This window comes from Talpa occidentalis, unplaced genomic scaffold (genome assembly GCF_014898055.3).
Source record: "Talpa occidentalis isolate TD23 unplaced genomic scaffold, MPIMG_talOcc4v2.1 talOcc4.9, whole genome shotgun sequence".
Lineage (NCBI taxonomy): Eukaryota > Metazoa > Chordata > Mammalia > Eulipotyphla > Talpidae > Talpa > Talpa occidentalis.
This window is the reverse complement of record NW_023605305.1, coordinates 16,781,654-16,808,522: the sequence shown is the minus strand read 5'-3', so window position 1 is coordinate 16,808,522 and position 26,869 is coordinate 16,781,654. Positions and strand designations below refer to the sequence as shown.

General features: G+C 37.3%; 1 protein-coding gene across 8 annotated transcripts in view; it reads right to left on the bottom strand.

The window, feature by feature from the left end:
• EPB41 (erythrocyte membrane protein band 4.1) overlaps window positions 1-26,869 on the bottom strand; it is a 152,728-nt gene that overhangs the window by 39,188 nt on the left and 86,671 nt on the right. For 4 of the 8 annotated variants that reach the window (XM_054691576.1, XM_054691569.1, XM_054691572.1 and 1 more), the window contains exons 8-13: window positions 24,744-24,831; window positions 21,110-21,262; window positions 18,419-18,516; window positions 16,200-16,372; window positions 4,856-5,061; window positions 819-881 (exon numbers count right to left, since the gene is read on the bottom strand). In XM_054691576.1, coding sequence (XP_054547551.1) covers window positions 819-881; window positions 4,856-5,061; window positions 16,200-16,372; window positions 18,419-18,516; window positions 21,110-21,262; window positions 24,744-24,831 — 781 coding nt within the window. The remainder of the gene's footprint in view (window positions 1-818; window positions 882-4,855; window positions 5,062-16,199; window positions 16,373-18,418; window positions 18,517-21,109; window positions 21,263-24,743; window positions 24,832-26,869) is intronic. The other 4 variants (XM_054691571.1, XM_054691574.1, XM_054691575.1 and 1 more) reach the window with 2 other exon arrangements.

The following is a 26,869-nucleotide window of genomic DNA, read 5'->3' as shown; positions in this document are numbered from 1 at the left end:
ACTTGATTTTATACTTAGCCCAAAACTAGACAATGTATAAGGATATATGTCTAGTAAAAATCTGACCAATATTGAATAGGGAAATAACCTAACAATTCCTATGGCAGACAACAGGTACTATTTTTGAATGAAAAAAAAAATCATACTTTAATAGAATTAGATACACCCTATCTTAAATCCATGCTTTACCAACTTACCAGTTCTGTGACAATAGGGATATTACCTAATTACTCTAAACCTCAATTTTCTCATCTTTAAATTAATAATCCTATACTCACAGGCCTGTTTTTATTATTAACCTAGCTTATATCAGACTAACTACATATAAAATGCTAGGTTCCCTTCTTGCCTTCCCGCATCTTAGTTTTTTTCCTCTAACTGACTTCCTGTTCTTATCTAGTATGCCCCAAATTTAAAATCTTTTGAATTGTGATCATTTTTCCTACACTGTCTCCATTCAGAAGATGAAAACTGACCAAATTTGATGTTTGGGATATAGGAATCTATATTCTTTAAAAATTCAAGGAATTTTTAACAATGATTGAGAACTTTCTGAAAGTGAGTAAATGGAACCATGCGAGGCAGAGGTAGTCCCAATCATATATTTTATAGATAAGTATGAGAGATGGAAACTAAGAGCCAGAAGGAGAGAAGGTTGCGTATCTTCATGTTTACCAACATGCAAAAGCATTTTAAATCTAGTAATCCTTCATGCAATGGCATGCAAAACCAAATGCAGCATAGAAAGAAGAAAGATCAGCAAAGAGTGCAGAGGGTTACAGGCAACCAACTGAAATAAGCTTCAAGTTCATACAAACCTCCAACATTAAATTGCTATGTCTGATATAAATGTTTTCACCATCTAGTCTCTCTCTCTTTTTCTGTGAAAATGAAAGAGGGAAAAACAGAAAAGCATAAAAAATTAAAATGTTGTTCTTGCGGGGAAAAAACAGCAAATTGGCAAACCAAAAAAAATATTTTAAGTGAAAATGTCCACAGCGCAGCATATGCCAACATGAAATGGTCACAGAACCACAAGGACACACAGAACACATGATCATACTAGAAAATGGATGGCCTTGCTCATGAACAGTGAAAAGATATGATGATGTTATTTAAATAGACAGTGCTCCTAGCTTCATTGGCGCCTTACATAACAAGCTGTTTTTTTTTTTTTTTTTTTTTTTGAAATTGAGCTGTTTGAGGGTTATCGTAAGATATGTGCCTTTAAGAATCTTTGAAACTCCATGTTACATGGGGTAGGAAAGTGCTCAAAACATCATTTAGTTTTTTGGACATATTTAATATTTGGTAATACTGCAGTATATACCTAATATCTTTCATAAGAAAAATCTAATCATTTTATACATGATCAGTCAAATATTCTACTTAGGAAGAACTGATTCATCCTCCTCTAGTTGGGAAGAGTAGAGCACAGAGCAGAGAAAACCACAGTTAGTAACAATTCTAGAAGCTGCTGCTATAATGGTTTCTGTGATAAGTATGCATTAAATATTGTCAATGATTCTAAGATTATAATGCCATTGTGAAAATTTCTCATAAAGTTTAAACATAAAGGATAGGTTTGGCCTTCACTGATTATTTCTTTGTGTTTAAAAAGATATTTCTTCATTGAAAAGCTTGCTTTAATGGAAAATTTCATATATAGTATAGGATTATAATTTCTTTCATATAGTATTATGTGTATATGCATATACACACATTAGCTATTTAAAATAATTTCTGATTAAGAGAAATCAATGAAAAAATGGATCACTGTCTTTTTAATGCACTGTCAAAGTCAGCATGGGTGATGGTAACGTCAGTCTTGTGAGAGGAAATATAGCTAACCTTCCTCATTCTTATCAGCTCTTCAGGTTTTTCTGCAAGCTTCTGTTTTGCAATTATTAAAAAAACAAAAAAAAAAGAAAAATGATGAAATATTGGCTCAGTGAAGTTTGTTTGAACCTTCTTTATATATATATATATATATATATATATATATATATATTTTTTTTTTTTTTTTTTTTTAAGGAAAGGGGAATGGGGGAGAAGAAAAATTTGGGAGGGGAAGGGTAAAGAAACAAGTGGCCTGTTGGCACAAACCTGTGTTTGGTCACCATTTGAGGTAGGTACTGTGACCTCGATGTGGGTTTTTTCCACCTACATTTAAGAAATAAAGTGGCAAAAACAGTTTAGGTTAACAGATTTCTATGTACAGCGTTGTGCCCAAATAAGTGCATCTTTAAGTTGGTTGTGAAATAAGCTGATATATATAATCATCGTGGTGCAGTCTTACAAGGGGGTGTCATTCTCAACAGCAATCTTCTACCTCACCAACCATTTTAAGGCTGAAGAGGTAATATGAATAGCCAAATAATCAAAAAAAGAAAATTATGCTATTCATGAAGAATATTTTCCTACTTACGTATAAAAAAAAAATATAGGTTCAAATAGGCCATGTTTTTGCTTTCCCTTCTGTAGTGATCTAGAACTTTAAACAACACTTGAAAACAAATTTACCAATGAAGATATCAATGTATGACATACATGAGTGTTAGAAACAAAGGAAAATCTTTACACTTAAAGCACACATGTTATAAGTCACATGAGACATTGAGCAGGTAAATACAAACAATTTTGTTAGTTGATCAATATATTTAAGGAGGGCATTTCATCTTTAAGTTTATTAAAACAACAAGACATCAAAAAAAAACTCAACACAAATTGTTCCTGAGACATGCAATTGCTTCCAAGTCTGATTTATAAATAAGCACATACAGGGCTCAGCTGCGACATTCAGCAGGCTGTATTTTCTTTTCTAGGGAGTTGGAGTCCATGTGTTTGATGAATGGGCAAGATTCATCCTTAATAGTAGGGCGAGAATATTAAGGCCTCCTGCCTAACTTTGAAATACTTTTAGTAATAGCCATCTTCTATACCCCAAATTGAGTAAGGATAAACAACATAAATCCAGACAGACTATTAAAAGGAAGCATAATAGAGTGAGCAATGCCCAAAGCACTGGATATTTCAAAATTCGAAAACTATTTTGGGTCAAATCAATCACTTTGTATCATTAAGCTCTTTACAGAAACTCATCAAAACTGTGGTTTTGACATATTCTTTTTAATCACACTTGGCAGCATTGCTTCAGAGTACAATGTCACCATGCTATTTTTTCTAGGACTGAATGTAAAGAACATTAATGGAAGGAAACACCAGATTTTGTGACACTGTCAAAATCATAAGCACATCCATCTATAGCACCTTTTTCTACAAGGGGTAATCAACAAATTTGGGTCATTTCTACTCTGAATCCCAGTACACTTTCTGTGTTGATCATTTACAAGTTTTTTCACTTCTCTGAGTTTAAGGTTTTTATTTTAAAAAAAATAACCCAGAGGTCTTTTACCACCACACCTATCATGCCAGGAATTCATAGGGAGTGGATTCCAGCACCTCAGGCTCCTTTCCACTCATTCCCAATATGAGCTTCAGTGGGTAGAGCAGGCTGGCACTTTAGCTGGACCCACTTACCTTGCTCTTTGGCTTCCTTTTTTTCCTAATCATTTTATTTCACATAATTCAGGAAGCTGTCTTGGCTCTTAGAGAGCTTAATATGCTCAATACAAACATAAATTCTCTTGGTAAGCATCTTGCCCTTCACTTGTTTGTTTACAACAATGCCAACTACATGCTGGGCAGCATTACAGACACTTGCAGGTTTACCACATGATAACATGTGGGACACTCCTTTTTAAATAGTGCACACCCCCTTGATGTCCACAGTATTGCTGCTCTTGCAGATTCACATTAATGTGGGAACAGCTCTGTGTTTTCTAAAAGGCCTGGCGAACACAAAAGAGATGTCTCTCCTCCTTCCCTTTGTGTTTGTCAATTTGGTGATTTGCTGGACGATGGGGGATCCACCCAAAAGGCTGAGTTTAGATTTTTATCAATAATATGCAGTAAATATGGATGTTTATAAAATGGTAGTTTTAAATTATTTTGTAAAGCTTAAATTACTTGCGCTACAGATAAACCAGCTATTGAACTGGCTCCAAAAGCACAGGATCAGTCCGTCTGCCAAGGTGAGAGCACAGACTAGGGTCTTAGATGGTTTTGAATTCCTTAGACCTATGAATATATAATTTTTCTTATAAAGACTGCTTCTAATAAATCCTGTTGTCAACAGTGAGACTGGTACTTACTTCAATAAATTGGAACTAACACCTCAACTCTATCACTATCTAAATGTCTTTAAAAAAAATCTTGTCAACATATGTTACTGCTACTCCTGGGAAATCTGCTAATTTAAATGGTGCTTTTTCAACAAGGTTCAGTGACTGTGGGTACAATCAACTTGAATTTGTAAGCAACTCAAATAGCATAACCTCTCCATAACACAGCTGCCCCTTTTTGTGAAGCTACTTAAGACTATACAGATGTGCTTTATGTAGTACCGAGATATTCTCTGAATATGGATAAGATATATTAATGCTCGGAAATCAAGTTATATTTTAAACTACTAGCTTAAAAAAGAATGTGGAAATTCCGCCTGTATGATGATGGACAATCACAGTGCTGGTATGTTCCATAGACTCATTTTTTCAGATACAAGTTGGATCAAGGTGTGGGTTACCTTAAAACTTCTGGGAAATTCATAATGTTCATAATATAATTCTGTGAAAATACTTTCAAATTCATGGGTGATACCTTCTTTAAGAAAAAGTGAGCAAAAAATAACTGTAAGGATTCTATAAGAATCAACCGCTTTGAAAGCCTTCCTGGTCAAGGAGTTAACACCTCTAAATCAGAATGAATTAGCTAGTTATTTGGATTTATGACATACCTTCCATGATTCTGTGAGCTCTGGCTCAATTTGCTCAGGTGGCACTTCTTCCCTTTTTACTTCAACCTTCACTGTTTCCTTCGGTGTTTTAGAAGCCACTGGTTTTTTGAGAGGTGCACCTGGGACACTGCCTTCTGTGACCTGACTCTGAGCAATGGCTGGTGCAGATGTGGGCCGAGGACTTCGGTCTGCTGAATCAGCAGCTGCTGTTATGTGAGGAAGGGAGAGGGGGAGCATAAGAGAAGGCAAGAGTGATTTCAAAGTCACCAGGTGAAATAATTTTAAATTCAGGACATATAGAAGTGTTAAGTGTCCACGGGGCTATCATAGAGAAGGTAAAAATAAATCATTAGTGTTCCGCCAGGTATTAGATGGCAACAAAAAAGCTAAAAGTACCCTCAATGGAAAAGCTAAAATGTGCTGACTATCATGTTCCATAAGTGGGGCTACGGAGAGGGCAGGAGACATCAAAGTAAGAAACTGAAATTATTTTATTAAAAAGTTGGCACGATTCTTTAACCTTGTAATCTATTAGTTTCAGGAAACTGCAGTGTAGTTGACAGGAGGGGGGGAAAGGGTTAAGTCTGATTTCTTCCATGAAGTCTTTTGAAAATAAAGATATATTTAGTTAGAGGTGGCTTTAGGAACCTAAAAAATATATTTAGGAAAAAAAGGATTAATTCTGATTTCTTCTGTGTAGTCTCCTTAGAGTGATTACAAAATAACTTGATAAATGGATTTTCTGATAGGAGATGCTTGTTTGATAAGATGCTACAATTTTGATGCTTGTTTAAGGGTCTACCTTTGAACCAGACACTTTCCTTTTTAATAAACCATTTGAGTAAAATGACATCAATTCAAAACCTTTGGTTTTGGGCCTCCCTGGTGGCGCAGCGGTTGAGCGCTGGGTTGCGAAGCCTCTGCGGCCTCTGCGGCGCTGGTTCGATCCCCGGCTGCTCCCCAGCCACCGCAGGAGGGTCCCACATAGCGCGCAGACCTCTCCTGCCGCCCGCTGCTCCCCTCAGCAGTGTACTTCGGTCCTTCTGCCTGCTCTGCTCCCCGCTCTGGCTCTGGTGGATTCTCTCACCCTCCCGCGCTTCTGACTGTACCCAGTGCATGTATAAACAAACAAATAAATAAATAGAAATTCATGCCTCTAAAAAAAAAAAAAAAAAACCTTTGGTTTTTACTCCTTAAAAAACAACAGCCTTTTGAATTTTAGCCTTTCGCAGAGTCACCAATTTGTATAATAGCTCCTATTCTCTAGTATATTTAGGGCTGGACATCTGGAACATCTGGAAATATCTGGAGATGTTTTTGGTTGTCGCAAGGAAAGAGAAGTGGGATGGGGTACTGGCATCTAATGTTTACAGGCCAAAGTTGTGGTGGTTAAGAAACCTTGATTTAGGAAAAGGGTATACATAAACTGTTTGAGAGAGAATATACAATACAGGTTAATGACAAAAGCTTGATCTTTTCATGTAGTTAACAGTTGTTATGGTTTCAAGCATTGGGTATTTAAGGTTAAGAGCACTTACTACAAAACAATTACACCCTTACTTTTTAAATGATTTTTATCCTCATTCTTTCAGGGACTAAAAAAAAAATTTATGTAATCTGTAGTATAACCTCACTTATCTGGAGGTGGCTAAGAATGCAGGTGTTTTTCCACACAATTTAACATTTCTGATAACAGATTATCAGCCTTTCAAATACTGAGATGTTTACATTTTAATTATTTTGCATAATTATCCTGCCTTCTCGAAATGAGCATATTGAACTTAATTTAGCTTGATAAATTTAGATTTATAAGCAGTACAGATAAAATGAAACAGAGGAATTGCATGAATCAGAAGAGAAAAAAATGAAATTCACATAAATACAAAACCAAGAAAGAAATGATTATTACTCTGTAATGATATCCAGTGAAAGAAACTGTTCCTCAGAGGACGCATAGGAAAAACAGCAGAATTAAGACCCTAGTTCATCTTTCGATGGAAACTCTGTGCTTCTAACAAAGTTCCTGCTACTCATGAGTGCTCGAAGCCAGTCAGTGCAAGAATGGCAGATGGCAGACCAAACCTAACAACACAAGGGAATGTGACAAAATATTTTGCTCACAGTTGGGTTAAAGTATCATTATACATGTGTATTCACACCTCCTCTCAAAGAATTATTTCAGCTCTGCTTGGCATCATAGAAACATAGCCCATGCTTTCACCATGTGTTATTTTGCCACTTGTGTTTGGTTTTAATCCAAAACTAATATTGTGGAGCCAAATGATTTATGTCTTCAGCATTCCTAGTCCCACCAATCTGTACTGTCTGTGGAAAAGTAGGTACAAGTGTGAAAACTGGCAGTTAGAAAGAGGCAGAAAGTTCATCAGTTGTAAAACGTGGAAGACACCAGTTATTACATAGGGTGGTTGAAGAAGGCATGTCAGTGAATAGAAAAATACTTGAAAAACCCTAAATTTTAACAATTTTTAATGTTATACCTTAGACTTATATTTCTTTTATTATGAGTTAATATAATTTTATGAGTATTTTGGTCAAAAATTAACTATATTAATTACACTGACATGTGATTCAAGTGAAAGATATCACCTGGCAGCCCTGGAAAGAGGCAAAGTTCTTTCCTTTTCTCCATAAGACTCAAACTATGGATGACAACAGAGAATCACAGTGATTGGGGTTATTTTTAAAAATAGCTTTATTTACATGCCATATAATTCACCCCCTGAAGAGTATTCAATGCTTTTTAGTGTATTCAGGGTTTGGGGTAGTGATTACTTTTGAAGATGTTTTGGTTCTCCAACCTTATGAACTCATTTGTTAGCTATTACAAGATTTTGGTGCATATATAGAAAATACATATATAGAAAATATACTTAACATATATAGAACATAACATATACTTAACATATATAGAAAATACTTTAAACATTCAATTGTTTCCCATTTCTGAAGGTACAGACAAAGAAGAGTGCTGGCAGCGGTAATGTTATGGACCCATTAATTTCAGTATTATTTTGGTCTTATCTGACAACAGAAAAATCTCAGTTACATACTTGAGCAGTAAAGAATAAAACTCAAAACCATCATAGTGAGTAAAAAAAGACTTAAATTCTGGTTCTAGCTGTGTTACCAGCATTACTTCTGCTAGTGTGTATGGTGTTGGCGCAACAATATGCAGTGGATCAATGGGTCCATGATCAGAGGACCCACATGAATCATCTGTGGATCCTGAAACACAAACCAAAAATCCAGCTAATGCTCGAGCCCATGACAGGCAGATGAGGCTTCTAAGAGTGAGAGCTGGCATCTGGTTTGTCTCAAAGCTCCAAAGATGATACAGATATATGCTCCTGGCAAAGATCACTTGCAACCACAACCACCAAATGAAAGAAGTACTTGGCTGTATGACTCCAATGAGTAACATGGCATTTTTGTGGCCTAGTTTCTCATGAATTAAAACAAGAAATCCTGAAAGCTTCTTGCTCACTAGGTTGTTGCTACTAAATAAGAATCTATGTTTTTGTTTTTTGTGGGACCCTCGCCAGCATCCAGGGAACAAACCGGTCTGCAGCCTCTGCAATGCCAGCTTGATCCCTGGCCGCCAGGCGAACTTTCCCACACGGCGCGCAGACCTCTCCTGCCACCCGCTGCCCCCCTCAGCAGTGTATTTCGTCAGTCTGCCTGTTCTGTTCCCCGCTCTGGTGAATTCTCTCACCCTCCCACGCTTCTGACTGTACCCAGTGCTTGTAAAATAAATAAATAAATCTTAAAAAAAAAAATATGAAAATGTTTTGAAAGCAAAAGTACAATACAAGCTGAGAAGTTCCTGTCATCATTATTACTATCCTTGTGACTTGTCGTCACTCCATCATATAAATGGGATCTGAATCAGTTTTAGTTCTCCAGCTGGTGAAGCAGATGCTGAGCATATAATGGAAGAGAAAGGGGATAGTCATTTGTATCAATAAAATGAGGTTTTTATAAACGATTCTCTAATATATCATCTCTAGCTCAGAGGATTTTATATTCATTAAAAAACAAAAAAGAGGGGACATAATAGAGAAAAAAAATCTATTATAAAGAATGGAGAAAGATATAGAAAAAGGAGAGAAAAATAGTTCCCATTGACTGTTTCTAGTTTTTATACTAGGAAGATAGCACAGAGAAAAAGAAGACATTTGAAAAGAGAACTATAAAAAATTTTGCCCTACCCAAGTTTATATGCAATTCAGAAGCTTAAAGGACAATACATGCAAAATGTTCAGAACAGTGCCTGCTTTATTAGGGCTCAATGAATATTGACTATGAACATCTTTTATTATTCTCATCTACAAAAAAGAAGTTATCATAGTGAATAGCAAAAAATACAGGTTTTGGAGAATATTCTAGATTGTTTTCCCCCCTTTTATTGGGTCCTCTCATTTAACAGAGAACAGTTCTAGATTCTATATATCTAGTCTTGTTGCTAACTGTGTGTGACCTTGGGCAAGTCACTTGAATCCGAAGGATAGATTTTAAGAAATAATGAACACCAATAGGTAACCATTTCAAGAAATTAGAAAAAAAACAATTATGTGAAAGTAGAAATAAAATAACAAACAGTTGGCATAAATTAAATTTTAAAAATATACTATGAAAAGATAACAAAACCGGGCCTCCCCAGTGGCGCAGGGGTTGAGCGCTGGGCTGCGAAGCTGCCCGCAGCCTCTGCAGCACCGGTTCAAGCCCCGGCTGCTCCCGGCCACTGGAGGAGGGTCCCACATGGCTCGCAGACCTCTCCTGCTGCCTGCTGCTCCCCTCAGCAGTGTACTTTGGTCCTTCTGCATGCTCTGCTCCCCGCTCTGGCTCTGGTGAATTCTCTCACCCACCAGCGCTTCTGACTATACCCAGTGCTTGTATAAATAAATAAAAATAAATCTTAAAAAAAAAAAAAGAAAGAAAAGATAACAAAACCAAAAGGTGGTTCTTTGAAAAAAATTAGTAAAATTAATAGATCTGCAGTAAGACTACTGAAGAAAAAAAGAGGCACAACTTATATCAGGAACACAAAAAAGAACTTTGCTAGGGGTCTCATAGATATTAAAAGATACCCAACTTTATGGAAATAAATTTGAAAATCTAGATGGAATGGACATTTCCTAGAAAAGTACAATTACCAAGACTGAAACAAGAACATTAGAACATCTTAATAGTCCTTTATCTAATAAAGGACTCTAATAAAGAATCTCTATGTAAAGAACCCTCACACAAAGAGACCTATTGGACCAGATGGCTTTATTGGTGAATTTTCCAAACATTAAGGAAAAAAATAACATCAATTTTACATAAGCTCTTTCAGAGAACAGAAAAATAGGCAAATCTCTCTCAATTTATTTTGGTAAGTTGAGACTTGATACTAAAACCTGACCACAATATTACATGAAAGGAAAACTATAGGCCTATCTCCCTTATGCAAATAGTTGCAAAAATCCTAAAATTATTTTATAAGAAAAACATTATGATCAAATTGAGTTTACTATAAGAAAGCAAAGTTTAACAATTAAAAGTCAATCAATGCAATCCACATAACAAAAAAGGGAAATCATTTTATTACATCATCTGATAAAGTAAAAAGCACTTGCTAAAAGTCAACATTCATTCATGATAACCACAAAGAAACTAGGAATAAAAGAAAATGCCCTTATCTGATAAAAGGTAGCTACATTTTGAATGAACAACCTATAGCAAACATATTGAATGAAGAAGTGATGATGTTTTCTCCCTGAGATTGGGAGCAAGAAGAATACTAATTGTCATGAATTCTAGCCAGCAACAAAGCAAAAAAGAAATTAAAAGTATGAGTTGGAAAAGAAGTAATACAATTACTATTACTTTTGCTTGATGTCATTATGTACCAAATATACTCCACAGATAGGGGCCTCCCTGGTGGCGCAGGCAGTTGAGCGCTGCACCGTGAAGCTGTTCGCAGCCTCTGCAGCGTGGGTTCGATCCAGGCCGGCCAGTGAGAATCCCACATGACATGGCAGACCTCTCCTGTCTCACACGCTGCTCCCCTCAGCAGTGTATTTCGTCAGTCTGCCTGTTCTGTTCCCCGCTCTGTCTCTGGTGAATCCTCTCACCCTCCCGCGTACCTGGCCTGTACCCCAGCACTTGTATTAAAAAAAAAAATCTTAAAAAAAAAAAACTCCATAGATAAACCATTAAAATAAATAAGGAAACTGCAAATCTGATTCTAAAATATATAAGAAAACAACAAGGGTCAAGAATATTAAAGAAGATAGTTGGAGAACTTACAACTTCAAACAAAAACTTGTTATAAAGCTGGAATAATTAAGACAGTGTGGTATAGGCAGAGACCAATAGAACAGATTAGATCAGGAATAAACTCCCAAAATTTATGGTTACTTGATTTATAACAAAGGTGATACTGGAATACAATGGGGAAAGAATGATATCTTTATTTTTTTTTTTTTTTAATAGAGGCATGTTTGTTTGTTTATTTATTTATTTATTTGCTTGTTTTGTTTATACATGCACTGGGTACAGTCAGAAGCACGGGAGGGTGAGAGAATTCACCAGAGCCAGAGCAGGGAGCAGAGCAGGCAGAAGGACCGAAGTACACTGCTGAGGGGAGCAGCGGGCCGCAGGAGAGGTCTGCGCGCCATGTGGGACCCTCCTCTGGTGGCCGGGGAGCAGCCGGGGATCGAACCGGTGCCGCAGAGGCTGCGGGCAGGTTCGCAACCCAGTGCTCAACCGCTGCGCCACCGGGGAGGCCCATGATATCTTTAATACAGTGTACAGAGTCAATGGAATATCCACATGAAAAACAAATTAATGTTTTTTTTTAATTTTTTTTTTAAGATTCATTTTTATTTATTTATACAAGCACTGGGTACAGTTAGAAGCGCAGGAGGGTGAGAGAATTCACCAGAGCCAGAGTGGGGGGCAGAGCAGGCAGACTGAAGCACACTGCTGAGGGGAGCAGAGGGCGGCAGGAGAGGTCTGCGCGCCGTGTGGGACCCTCCTCCGGTGGCCAGGGAGCAGCCGGGGATCGAACCGGCACTGCAGAGGCTGCGGGCAGCTTCGCAACCCAGCGCTCAACCGCTGCGCCACCGGGGAGGCCCAAAAAAAAAAAAAAAAACCAAATTAATTTTGACTTCTATTTCATTTTACATGCAAAAATAATCCCAGATGGATTATTAATCTAAATATGAAATATAAATAACAAGGGTTTCAGAAAACACCTCATGATCATGAGTAGGCAAAGATTTCTTAAATTGAACTCATAAATTCTTTGCAAAAAAGTAAAAATTTGATCAACTAGATTACATTAAGATGTAGAGGTTCTGTTCATCCAATGATACCATTAAAAGAACGAAAAAGCAAGACACAGAGAATAGACATATATATGTATGTATATATAGTATCTATACGAGTATATAGCTGACAAAAGATTCACATTTAGAAAATATCACATAGGAATTTGGAACATAAAATTCTGCACACATTCAACTAAACAGGAGAAGCAATCATGTTATTTTCAACATTTACCAAAGTGCTTATAATATAACAAGTACTGTGGTAATTGTAAGGACCAGTTAAGATGATACATCTTTCAAAAAAATTCTCAAAATATGTAGATAGGAAGGAGACAACAAAGAATACAGCAAGGAAAGAGAGGATTATTCTAGCTACCAGGCAATGTAGATTCTGTCCTAAGTTTGTGCTGCTGAACTATGTTAACTTTGGACAAATTACTTTTTTTTTTTTTTTTTGGATCAACTCCACTTCTATAAAATTAGGTGACTGGAATAAATGATTTCATCTTTTCCCAAGCCCCAAAACTCTGTGATGCTATGGTAAAGTCACCAATAATCTGGCTTCCTTTAGAGTCATCTGACTGACTTTAGTTTTAGAATCTCAAGCATTCGTACAGCATTCTGAAGGCAAGTTTTTGGAAATATCTCCCATTCCCCCAAGGAACACAGTATATAATTTAGTAAGAACTAGCCAATATTAGTCAAGAGGCAGAGACATGAAGATTTTTTAATATCTTCAACTATGAGGCCCCAGCTAGAAAAATGACAACAATGAAGATATAATTTCTATAAGTAATAATATTTCTGTAAGTAATGCTTTCTAATTTGTTCAAGGCACCAAAGCTCATTAACAGTTGACTTTTTGGTTATTTTGCTATTAGAAAGAAAGAATACATCAGCACAGTATTTATGTAACTATGAAATTCCACTTACGGAAAAGTCAGGGGACATGGTCTGTCTCATGTCCCCTGTCTCAGTCAGCAGACCTGAGATTAGTCCTAGTTTTGCAACTTAATATATGCGGGATCATGCAAAAGTTGCTTAAATTTTTCAACCTCAATTTTCCTCACTGACATACTTGTATAAATTAATAAAAACAACAGGTTCCCCAAGCCTAAGGTGAACTGGAAGTACAGTAACCTACTGGACAAGGAGCTCAGGAATATCCCTGAGCAAATTTTGCTGCCTTCACTGCTAATTCTCAAGTCCAAGTTGTCACCATTTCTCACCTATATCTTGCGACAGTTAACTACGCTTCTGCTTTCCTCCCACCTCAATCAGAGTGATCTTCTAAAAATGGAAATTAGATCATATCCCTCCCTCTAATATCTTTCAACTGCAATTTAAAAAAAAAAAATCTAACTTCTATACTATGGCCTCCAAGGCCCTGCACTATCTGGCCCCTGTCCATTTCTCTAACTTAACTTATTTTTTACTTCTCTTCATTTACTAGGAGCTAGAACTATGCTGAATAGCCACATGTGGCTATTAAATTAACAGTCAGCGGGCCTCCCTGGTGGCGCAGCGGTTGAGCGCTGGGTTGCGAAGCTGCCCGCAGCCTCTGCAGCACAGGTTCGATACCCGGCTGCTCCCCAGCCACCGCAGGAGGGTCCCACATGGCGTGCAGACCTCTCCTGCGGCCCGCTGCTCCCCTCAGCAGTGTACTTTGGTCCTTCTGCCTGCTCTGCTCCCCGCTCTGGCTCTGGTGAGTTCTCTCACCCTCCCGCGCTTCTGACTGTACTCAGTGCTTATATAAATATAAGCAAATAAATAAAAAATATTAAAAAAAAAAATTAACAGTCAGCCCTCAGTTACACCATCACATTTCAAATTCACCTGCGGCTACTGGTTCCCAAACTGGACGTCACAAAATAGATTCCCATCAGCACAGACAGCTTTATAGACAGCACTAATTGACATGAAGTCTCATGTCAAGCTCATTCCCACCTCCAGGATTTTATAATAGTTACTTCTCTTTCAGAATTTTCTCCTCCAAGATTTTGTGAGTATCTAACCTTCTCATAATTCAGGTGTCTGTTCTAATGGACTCCTCAGAAGAACATTCTATACTTAGATTCCTCAATCTCAAACAGCTCCCCAAACCACGCCCCCCAAGCCCAGACACTCTATCCCATTATTGCTTTGTTTTCTTCATAACACTTATCGCTACCTGAAATGGTTTTGTTTTGTTTCGACACATCGAATATAAGCCCCATGAGGTCAGAGACTATGCCGGTAAGCTCACAGCTGTATATTCTGTGAGTGGAACAATACCTAACACATAGTATGTATAAAAATACCTTGGTGAAAAAAGAATAAATAAGTGTCTCAAAGAACATGGGTTTTGAAGCTCACCCAACCTGCATACCAACCCACTTAGCAGCTATCACATTTTAGGAAAAGTTAATCTCTCAGTCTAATTCCTAGGTTTGTGATAGAGACCAAATAAAACAAAACCTGCAATCTGTCTTATTACTATTAAAACAGTACCTTTGCAGTCAAGGCAACAGAAAAACACCTGAAAGAAAACAGCCTGACTTGCAGTATGGAAGAACAAAATTGCTTGGGAAATCTCTTTTCCAAGAATGGCTTCCTTGTTCCTCATTCCTTTAAACTGAGTGAGGTGTTTCTGACATACATTCCCATAATGCAACAAACCAAAATATGGTTCTGGATGATACAAAATAATTAAATAACAATGCGGTGTCTAGAATATTAACACTATCTTAATGATGGTAGTATTTTTGACTTATTAAATGTCAACCATTGTGCTAAGTACCATACACATACACCATCTCATTTATTCTTCATTAAAACTCTTTTAGGGGGCCTCCCTGGTGGCGCAGCGGTTGAGCGCTGGGTTGCGAAGCTGCCCGCGGTCTCTGCGGCGCCAGTTCGATCCCCGGCTGCTCCCCGGCCACCAGAGGAGGGTCCCACATGGCGCGCAGACCTCTCCTGCCGCCCGCTGCTCCCCTCAGCAGTGTACTTCGGTCCTTCTGCCTGCTCTGCTCCCTGCTCTGGCTCTGGTGAATTCCCTCACCCTCCCGCGCTTCTGACTGTACCCAGTGCATGTATAAACGAACAAGCAAACAAACAAATAAATAAATAAAACATGCCTCTATTAAAAAAAAAAAACACTCTTTTAGGGTAGTATTGCATTATTATTACCCCTGTTTTATAAATGAGAAAAAGGCACAGAGAGATTAAGTAATTTGACCAAGAAGGTAAGATCCTAAATGCAGGGGTTGAGATTGGAACCAGGTCTGAATCCAGAATCCAAGCCCCTAACTTCTGTAACATGCCCCCTGCTTTCACAGATTGCATAGAAGCAATGTACTGGCAAGTCCTTCAAAAAAGTAACTGACAGTACTCTATTTTGGCAGTTGCCTTCAGAACTTTTATTTATTAGTTACCTTTTCTTTTTAGTGGCATAAAGAACTGAATATAGTTTGGTACTTCATTTCAGCAATACTTTCAAATCCTTGAGACTTACCTTAGAAAAATTCAGAAAGGTTTTCTGTCAGTATATGCACTCATGAAACTTATTTACTTCCTATTTTATTTAAACAAAATTTGAAGATTCCAATAATAGTATTCCTCTTTCTGCCTGTAATTTCCACATGACAAAATGATCTAAACTTTTAAATCATTGCTCTGGTGAGGCTACTAACGTCTCTTTTCTGCTGAAAAAGTACCCATTTAAAAATGTTTGATAAGGCTATAGTCTAATATACTACATTAGGTTTTTACTCTGTGTTAGAGCTTCTAAATTCTAATTCTGGTAGTGTTCAATCAACCACTACCTAGTAGTGGAAACCTGATCTAGTCACTACTCTTTCTGAAACTCAGGTTTTCTTTTCTTAAGATGATTCCACTGAATTAGACAATCAATAAGGTTCATTTCATTTTATAATTGAGATTCTTTTAATTTTCAAATGCATAATTGTACTTCTTTTATCTTTCTCTAAAGAGAGGATCACAAGAAATTACTAGTATTCTGCACCTACCTCCATCAAGGCTCCGGGATGCCCGTTTGCTCGCTGTGCGCTCAAAGTGTGGGGCAGGCCTGTCAATCAGAGCACTGTATTGCCTGGTCTGAGCCTGAGTTCGGCCGCTATATCGAAACTTGGATCCCAGTGCAAGAAATTTGCTTTTAGGAATGGTGTCTGTAGATGTCAGCCTGGGGGAAAAAAAACATAAGAGTCATATATTTTATCTTATTGTAATGAGACCATAAGATTAAAAACAAAATCAAGAATTCAAAAAAGCTTCAAAATTCTCATAGATTCCTTATAGTTACTAAAATGGATCTCCAACCAAGCAATCATTAATTCTATGTCATTTCTCAAAGCAACAAGTATAATTCACTTTTGGCCTATATTAATATCACCTTACATCTGTAGACAGGGCCTAATGGTTTCAAAATACTTTTATAGCACTGGGCTATTTTTACTATATCCCTCTATGTAGTCTCATTTTATAGATACAGGAAGTTGAGCCTCACAAAGGGAATTGCTTAAGGTTGTTGTTAAGAGATTGGGCAAATAGGGTCTAAGTTCAGAGTTCATTTTCCATTCTATTAAAATGATAATCTTGCCAAATACACTCCAAACTTAATTAATACCCCGTGACCTACTTTATATTTTTGGTATATTATCTCCTCAGTTAGGTACCCCATCCTTTTCCTATACAGTATCCCATGCTCCCTTTTGTCACAGTATTTACTGCATTGATTTGAAACAATTTATGAGCTGGTCTCCCCTATGAACTGTGAACTCTCTAGGGGTAAAGGATAAAAAATATGACTTATTCATCTTTGTGTTTTCATTTCTGGCATTGTGCCTGGCATGAATTTGGCATTCGATAAATGTTTCCTGAATAAATACATAAATCACTACATGAAATGCTATCAAAAAGAAAGCATTTTTTTTTTACATTCGAATACTTAAACATTTCTTTCATATAATGAAACATACTCTTATGTCTTATTTTGACAAAATGGATTTATATATGCTATCCTGCTGTTAAATATACTAGTCACAGCTGAATTCTGTACTACAGACATTAAACATTGAAAATAACTGCTCTTTTTCTTACCCTTTATAAAAATTCTAATTTGGAGGCTGGGATATTGATTATAAAGAGGGGATGTTAAAAGTATAAAAAATCATAAGCAATAATTAAGATTCTTTAATTGGGCATAAAATGTACCCTCATGTTTATTTTGAAATGAGAATTGAAGTATTATTTTTCCTGACTTTTCTTCTGTCCATAGTGTTATAGAGCTCAGTGTGATACGAAGATACAAGTAGAAGGAAAGGATATCATAACTATCTCTCTTGAGAGCCATTCATAATGAGTCAAGTTTATTTATGACTAGGTCTAGGATTTGCTTCAAACAGTCAGAGAAGTAGTGGGAAGGAGTGGGTGGGAAGATAGGTGAAATAAAATTGGCCTTGGGGTGATAATTATTGGAGCTGGGTGATAAGTACAGAGTTCATTATACTACTATCTTTACTGTTGCTATGAATGCAATTTCCCATAATATGGAAATCTTCTTAAACGCTGATAATAACCAGCTAGCTATCTTTTCAAGAAAAGCAATGACTCATCTAAGGTCTATTGTCTCTGCTAGATATCATGTACCATCTGGACAAGGACACAAACTATCTTGCGGTATATTCCCAATGCCTAGTACAGTGCCTACTCAAAGGATAAGTACACAGAAAATGCTTGGTAAATGAACATCAGGCATTAATGATGTAGCCTCTTGAAAAGCAGGGCAGTGGAGACTTTCTTTGTCTTCTGATTATAGGATATAATTGGCTTCAAGGATAGTTCTCTATGCACCCTTTCTGAGATTGATCAGAGTCAGGGTAACAATGCACTTTCTATCTTTAACCTTCTTGTATAAAACTCCCCACAGAAAGTAGTTAAGTGCTGAGACATTCCATGTGGAGATAAGTCAGTGTCTCCCCTGACAATCTCAGGGCTCCTGGAAGAGTCCTCACTTTACTCCTCACTTCTCTCTTCCTTCTGCCATATCACGTGGAGCACATGTTTCAATCTAGAGGAAGAAGACTAGATCCACTGTGTCTTGCTTAAGATGATCTCACCTGAACTAAATAAAAGAATGCCAGCCAAACAAAGAAGAGAATTTCAATAGAAAGCTCAAAATAGAAATATGCACAAATAATTTGTCCTTGAAAAATACTTAACACAATACCTGAAAAATGTGTGGTGCTCTACACAGACTTTCCATAATTTCTTAGCTGCTCGATAACTGGGAAGTTTGAATCCAATGGTACTTTCATACTGTTCTTGCTATAAAAACAGAAATAAAGATGAAACATGAAATATTATTTGACCAGAATGATACAATACCAGAGAAATACAGTCCTTCAGAAGAGGTCATTGGGAATAAAAAGAGTATTCATAGTCTAAGACATAAAATATCATTAAGTTTTTCCCTACTCAACAAAATAAATTTACTCACTGAGGGTGACTTTTTCCAAAGCAAGGAAGCCAGGGAATACATTTTATATTATTTATACATCTTATTTTGTTAAGAAAAACATACACATGCAAATACACTGTACATACATTTTTCCAAAACAAAAATTAAGTCACCTTCTGATTGTCTAGACACTGCTCTTCCTTAGTCATCATCTGCATTTGAGATTCTAGACTACTCAATGATTAGGGAATCGGGCACTGAATGATTCTTCCAATTAATCATAATTGTCATGTAGTAGTTTTTAGTAGTAGAAGCCAAAACCTTTGTCTTAAACATATTTCTATGTTTAAACCATATTCAAACCAGATTCTTGAATTATCAAATATCTTTTCTTTTTTTCCCCTTCAATTGATTTAATTGATCTACACGCCCCTTTGATTAAGCAAGCCAATCAAACTAGAACTACTAGAAACACTGCCCTCCTCATCTCTGCCTTAAGCAGAGAGAGAGAAAACTGACACTTACTTCTAGTACCTACCATTGCCAAGAACACGAAGATGATAGAACATTATTTATGTTTTGACACATGAAGAAACTGAGGTCAGCGAAGTTATCTGCTCAGTCTCCCAGCTACTAAGTGGCAGAAGCAGAACTTCACAGTGTCTACTACATCATGCTAAATCTCCTACTGCAGTGGTAATACCACACTCCTCAGAAAACCTACTGTTGCTGGGCAGCGCCTGTTCGATCCCCAGCCACTGGCAAGGGTCCCACATGGCGTGCAGACCTCTCCTGCCACCCGCTGCTCCCCTCAGCAGTGTACTTCGTCCATCTGCCTTCTGCTCTCCCCTCTGGCTCTGGCGAATTCTTTCACCCTCCCATGCTTCTGACTGTACCCAGTGCTTGTATAAATAAATAAATAAATCTTAAAAAAAAAGAGTAGCCCTAAGTTTAAAAAAAAAAAAAACCAAAACCTACTGTTGCTTCTGATTGCTTTCTTAAGAATTCTGTAGTTTAGTATATATTATATAGTTGACATTTAAAGAAAACAGATGTTCTCATTTATTTACTGATATTTGTGCATTAATTTTTTGTCTTCCCACATTGAAACCTAAGATCACTGAAGGATGAACTGTATTAAGTGTTATATTCCTAGCCCATAGAACAGTGTCTGGCACAAAGAAAGTCCTTAATAAATATTTGTCATCTGAATGACCTTGGGATTTGAATTCTTTGTAGGAAGACACTGATGGTTCCATGCTAGACACAGATAAATAATAGCAAACTTCATTGATAATCCTTATTCAAAATGTTTAAGGCTACATATTCAGTATTTCCATGCTCTAATAATGAGTCATTTCTCACCAGCAGATGGTGATAGATACACAAAAAAGCCACTTATATTAGTCTGATGCTTTTCTGTTTAGGGCTTTTATGGGCATCTCATTTGATCGTCAAATCAACCATGACAAAGGAGATATTACCCTCTTGAATGGAAGGTGGCTGAGCTTTAGGGTCATGAAGGGTCTTTTGCTCAATAGCAAACAGAGTAGGCGCTAGAAACCCTTTTCTTGCCCCTGCTATGCATAACAACTCTTTAACATAAAAGTTAAATTGCTGGCATTAGTATATCCTGAAATTTGATCACCAACTGAGGTATCTGGTATAGAGCTGAAAATGCTACTCTTAAAAATCTAGACCTTTACCCTAGAACATATTCTTAGTAAACACTTGAAACTATACATATAAAAAAATTCTAATTATACAAGGTAAGGAATTCACGGTACAAAACATGCATTAACTCCACAATTTAAAAATTTCATGCTATTTAATTAAAAAATTTTTTTTCCCATCAAGTTTTTTTTTTTTTTTTTAAAGAGGCACGTATTTTATTTATTTATTTATTTGTTTGTTTGTTTATTTGTTTATACATGCACTGGGTACAGTCAGAAGCGCGGGAGGGTGAGAGAATTCACCAGAGCCAGAGCAGGGAGCAGCGCAGGCAGAAGGACCGAAGTACACTGCTGAGGGGAGCAGCGGGCGGCAGGAGAGGTCTGCGCGCCATGTGGGACCCTCCTCCGGTGGCCGGGGAGCAGCTGGGGATCGAACCGGCGCTGCAGAGGCCGCAGGGAGCTTCACAACCCAGCGCTTAACCCAGCTGCGCCACCGGGGAGGCCCTCCCATCAAGTTTTTACCTATAGTAAACAAGGAACAAGTTTACCAATCCAAGTTTCACTTTGGTTATGGGATATTTCTTTAAATAAAGTGAAATGTCCAGAAGATTAGTGGTAAGAAAGAGAAGCAGCATTAGACTAATTTAGAGAACAGAATTATCTGCTCCTAAATATTAGTAGTTAGTAGTAGAGTGACCTCTTCAATGACATGACAAAGAAAACAGGAATGAAAAGATGTTTTAGGCCTGGTCTCTGAATCAGGAAAAAAGACATGTGCCTTTTATACCTCTCCAGGTCGAATCTTGATGAAAAAGCTGCTACGTTTGTAAGAAATCTTCAGCACTTTGGGCCAAGGAAAGCGGTTAATTCTCAGCTTATCTTTGTAAACCAGAAGGCCACTAGAGCAGACACCTAGAATGATATCCACTCCCTCTAGGTCCTGAAAAAGAAAAGCATTGGCATTTGTCTTAAATAAAGTGCACAATACATTGCTGACTATTAAAAGATAATCTACAGGGGCCTCTCTTGTCAAGGGGCTAAGCACAGCATTATGAAGCTATTCGCAGTTTCTGCAGCATGAGTTTGACCCATATGGTACAGCAGACCTCTCCTGTTTCACCTGCTGCTCCCCTCAGCAGTGTATTCAGTCAGTCTGCCTGTTCTGTTCCCTACTCTGTCTCTGGTGAATCCTCTCACCAGCCCCCAGCACCTCTGGCTGTACCCTAGTTCTTGTATGCATAAATAAATAAATCTTTAAAAAAATTAAAGATAAACTACAGATGTCAACCACCACCAGCAGTTACAAAGCATATAAAAAAAAAATAAAACTTAAACTAACAATCATAAGCCAGATGACTGTTCGGGCTATGTAAAAATGTTACCATACAACATTCCAGAAACATCAATGTTCTTACCTATCCCAAATGTCTTTAAAACATCCAAATCAGTCTCAGTAATTCTATTTCTGTAATGTATTCCAAGGAAATCATTCAAATCTCAGAAAAGGCTTCATACATGAAAATGCTCAGAGTGTTATAAGAGTGAAAAACTGGATATAACCTAAGTATCCAAGCATTAGGGTTAAATTACTGTCCATTCATTCACATAGCGAAATATAATGTGGCCATTAAATAAATAAATAAATATATATATATATATATATATATATCTCCAGCCTATCTTGGAATTCCTCCAGTGACAGAGAGCACGCAACCTTCTCAGGTTCAAATACATATATGTGATAAAACAAAGCCACATTTACATGCATCTTTATTAAAGACATTTTTAAATTATACATTATTAATGTCTGTAATTTAAGGAAAATTAATTTCACCTGAGTCCATCTCTGCTTCTTTTCTCAAGGTGAGTATAGAGAAACACATTTGTGCTACATGTGTTAGTGCAGCAAAATCGAGAAGTATTAACTATATATAGCTCCGATTTCATGACCATATAACAGAATTTTCCAGAAGAACCCTCTTAAGTTCCTAAAGCCTCTGGGTACAACTATATCTCTATCTTAATTATATGTTTTGGAGATACTATCTGCTCTACATCCTCTGGGAAAGGAACATACTGCCTAAATCCTTCATCCTTTTCTAACAATTACTAACTTGACACCAGCCTCTAGCAGGAACTGAGAAGTAACAACTAAAAACTTCACAGAACAGACACACCTGACCTGATGTGCTGCTCATCCTACCCTCTGAGTGCTTTAGAGAGTCACAGAAGTTACAGTCAAAACACTAACTAGTGCAAAACAGTAAGGAGCAGCATCTTAAGAAAAACCAACAAACAATGAAATTTTACTATAATTAGTAGAGTTTAAATAAGAAAGAGACTTCAAATACTAGATATTAAGGTTGGGAGTGGCCTGAAAGATCACTATAGTCCAATCACCCACCAGATGTTTGTCCTTTTCTAAATTCCTACCAAATGATTACTCAGCCTATCTTGGAATTCCTCCAGTGACAGAAAGTACACAACCTTCTCAGGTAGTCTAGCCTGTCTCCGAATAGCTCTGACTATTACACAATTTTTCAAACTGAGCTGGATAGTATTTCCCTGTAGTTTCCATTTTATTGGCTCTAGTTTTATATTTTGAAGCCACAGTAAAATCTGTACTTCACATATCAATCCTTTAAATACACGAAGATAGATGTTTATGTCTTCCCTAAACTTTCTCTCCTGTGGGCTAAGCATCCTTATTCCTTTGCTTATTTCTGGACATGGTTCTGAGTCTCACCATCATGCATCCTAGTTGTCCCTCTAAAGGAATCTCAGATCATCCCTTGAGCCCTTTCCCTCACAATTTCCTCAACTATTTCAGTAGCTGAAGATGAGCGAAGTCAAATGACTTCCATTAAGTATTCAGTTAAACTGTATTTAAGCATGGGTAGTATTAAAGCTCAATTCCCCATCCCAGCGGTCCTCAACAGAGATACTATGGCCCATTCTGTGTACATCAGAATCACTCGCAGAGCTTGTTAGAACAGACTGCTGGACTCCACCCACAGAGTTGCTGATCAGTATCTCTGAGATGGGGCGTGAAAGGTGCATTTCCAACAAGTTCCAAGATGATGCTAAACATTGCCAGTTCAGAGATCACACTCTGAAAACCACCACCTCTGGCTGATAATTCTCACATTGAAATATGAATGAGAATCATTTGGGAAGTTCAGTGATTCCGGAGATTTTACAATCTCCTCTCCAAAGTAATTCAGCATATAAACCTTACAGGTGATTCTGATGTAAGTGATCTTGGCTGTAAAACAGGCCTTAGTGACATTCTATATTTTCAAACACACCTTCACATTTGATACTTTAGGAAAGTATCATTTCTTTTGCTCTATTTGCTCTATTTTTTGATCCTTACAGTATATGTACATGAAACTTCATGTGGTAGTAAAGTCACAAAAGGGCAAGTCAATTTATACTTTTGATACACTTGCCTGATTCCATTGACAGACTTAAAAATTCCAGTAAGAACCCTCTCTTTTGAAAAACAAGCAACAAATGTTGGCAAGGATGTGGTGAAAAAGAAATTCTCCTACATTGCTGGTGGGAGTGCAAACAGGTCCAACCACTATGCAACGCTGTCTGGAGGTTCCTCAGTCTACTAAAAATGGAGCTACCATACGACCCAGCAATTCCACTCCTAGGGATCTACCCAAAGGACACAAAAACATTGATTCAAAAGACCACCTGTACCCCTATGTTTATTGCAGCACTATTTACAATAGGCAAAACCTGGAAACAACCCAAATGCCCAAAAAGATGTGGTACATATACACAACGGAATATTATTCAGCAATCAAAAATATAAACTCATGCCATTCACAACAACATAGATGGAGCTAGAAGGAATTATGCTCAATGAAATAAGCCAGAAGGAAAAAGAAAAATAATTGGATGGTTTCACTTATAGCAGGAATATAGGAGAACCAAATAAGACAACAGTGTAAAAAACCAACAACAGTACAAAACACAACAAAGCAAAAATAGACAATTATAAATCAGAGACAAACTGCAGAGGAGGTGGAGGGAGGGGGATCAGAAGGCAGGAGGGAGGAACACAGGGGACTGAGGTGATGGTGCACGGGTACACGGGTGAAGGAAACTCTATGGGGACTACACCTGAGGGGGTAGGGGGAAGCAAATATTGTTTAAAAATGAACAATGATGTAAAATTTTTTTTAAAAATTTAAAAAAGAACCATCTCTTTTGAATGTTCTATACAACCCAAAGATTGATATACATTCAATGCATACATATGATACACCTGATTGATTCAATTGAAAGACCTAAAATTCTAACAAGTGCTACTGTTTATTTTGAATACTTTATAATAACCCAGATGAAGGTACTATGTGACAAAGGTCTGATGCATTCATATTGAAAACAGCCAAGGTTATCTTTACCTTTGCTTTATGAAGGTCAACACCATACATTGACAACTTTTTGGCATTCTCAAGAAATTCCAAGTCAGCCTGAGCTGGAGTCATGGACCTTTGAAAAAACAAAGATAAAAACGCAATGTTATAGTGTAACTGTACTTTATAAAAATATGCTCGTAAATACATGTATTATAAATATTGACATATAGATCAATATATAGATCAATATATATTATAGATATATTTCATGGTCCTGAAAGTGGAATATTATGGAAAAGGACTTTTCACTACCTGTGTCTAAATTATTGAAATATTTCCCCCAAAAAGGACATCTTAGAGAAACACAAAGTCATCAAAAAGCTATAAGAAAAAAGTTTAAAAAAAATCCAACATACAATTTAAAGCTCTTAAAGCTCTTCACCCATAATCAATTCAGTCCCTCCTACTCCTCCCTTTTTCTCCAACTCACATAAACCCTCCTCCTGCTAATTTTATTTTTGTTAAGGCGGTGACCAAATTAAATCCTTTGAGGGTATGGTACAATTTACAATATCCTCTTAGCTGCCTTTTTCTCTACCAACCTCTGAATAAGGTTATTATGGAAATTAACCAGGAGGGCAGCTAAAGTTACTTAACTGGGGACTTACTGGGGGCAGGCTTGATGAAAAGAAAATTTTTGGTAACAGATGGTATCCTGCCCACTGATCTACACAAAATAAATTGGTTAATAGACACATGTAGATAATGGGACTGCTTTTTCTGTTAGTACAATGTCCCCAATAGTAGGCATACAATGAATTAAATTTGTTTGAAACAATTAGTCTCTCTGCCTAAACACTGTGATGGCCTTTCCTACTCCTTTATAACTTTTTTCTTGAAACTGCTGATGAACTAATGTTTTAAGAAAAAGATAACACTCTTAGGGCTGCACAATTCGGAATAATCAAGTATAAATTCATAATAATAATGCAGCCACATCCCCAAAGAAAAATCGTGTAAACCCCTCTTTCCCATAAGACTGCCTCAAGCTAAACAAAGCAGCAGTGCCCAGTTCATCTAATAGGAGAAAGTCTCTTCCTAGCCCATCTGTCTTTACCCTCATTAAAAAGAACAAAGGGTTCCTTGAAACAATAATGAAAAAGAGAGTCAACAGATTTGTTCAAGACTTAGCTCCCCCAAACCCAACAAACGTCTAAAGCGTAACACCCGAATTCTATTTATTAATGGGTCTGAAATTGAACACATAAAACAGGAGAATAATTAAATTAACCCATATTCAAGTCATTGAAAATATCTCAGGAAAGTTCTGTAGTTCACCCCTCTCTATCCCCATGTAAAGAACAGACTTATCTAGTTAAGATGCACCCAGTCAGTTTATGTCTTTTGTTGTTAGTAGTATCAGTGAGTTGAATTTTAAGATTTTGAAACTAGAATGGAGCTTGAAGATTATAGAGTCCAACAATTTCACTTCACTAATGAGGAAATAGGCCCTGAGGGATCACATGGTCTTGGGCAAGTTATGACTCAACCACATCTTGGAGCTGGAGCCCTGGCTCCTACACTTAAGGGTGGTGGCCCGTGTCTCCCTCCATTTCCTAATAAAGTAAGAACCACAATACCTACTTCCAGATACTAGGACAGGCAATGTTTTTTTTTTTTTTAAACTTTGCTTAATGAATAAATGTGACCAGTAGGAGCAAACGAGTTAATGATTGTGAGACTACTTTGTAAAGTATAAATGTTTATTATTGTAACCTTAGTTTTTTGATGGTACATAGGCTCATAAAGAAATTTTGACTGCTTGAATATGAAGACAAATGTTAAAATATTAAATGAAGTAATCATGATAAAATCTTCCCTATACTCATTCCTTCAACTCTAAGAACCATATTAATGGGGTCAATTTAAATTCAGATAAAAATTTCAAACTATGTAAAAAGATACTTTCATAAATAAGTATGCTTTCAGGGCCCCCCTGGTGGCTCAGGCAGTTGGGCACCGCGCTGTGAAGCTGTCCGCACCCTCTGCAGAGCTGGTTCGATCCTGGCCGGCCAGCGAGGGTCCCACGTGGTGCGGCAGACCTCTCCTGTCCCACCCGCGGCTCCCCTCAGCAGTGTATTTCATGAGTCTGCCTGTACTGTGACCCGCTC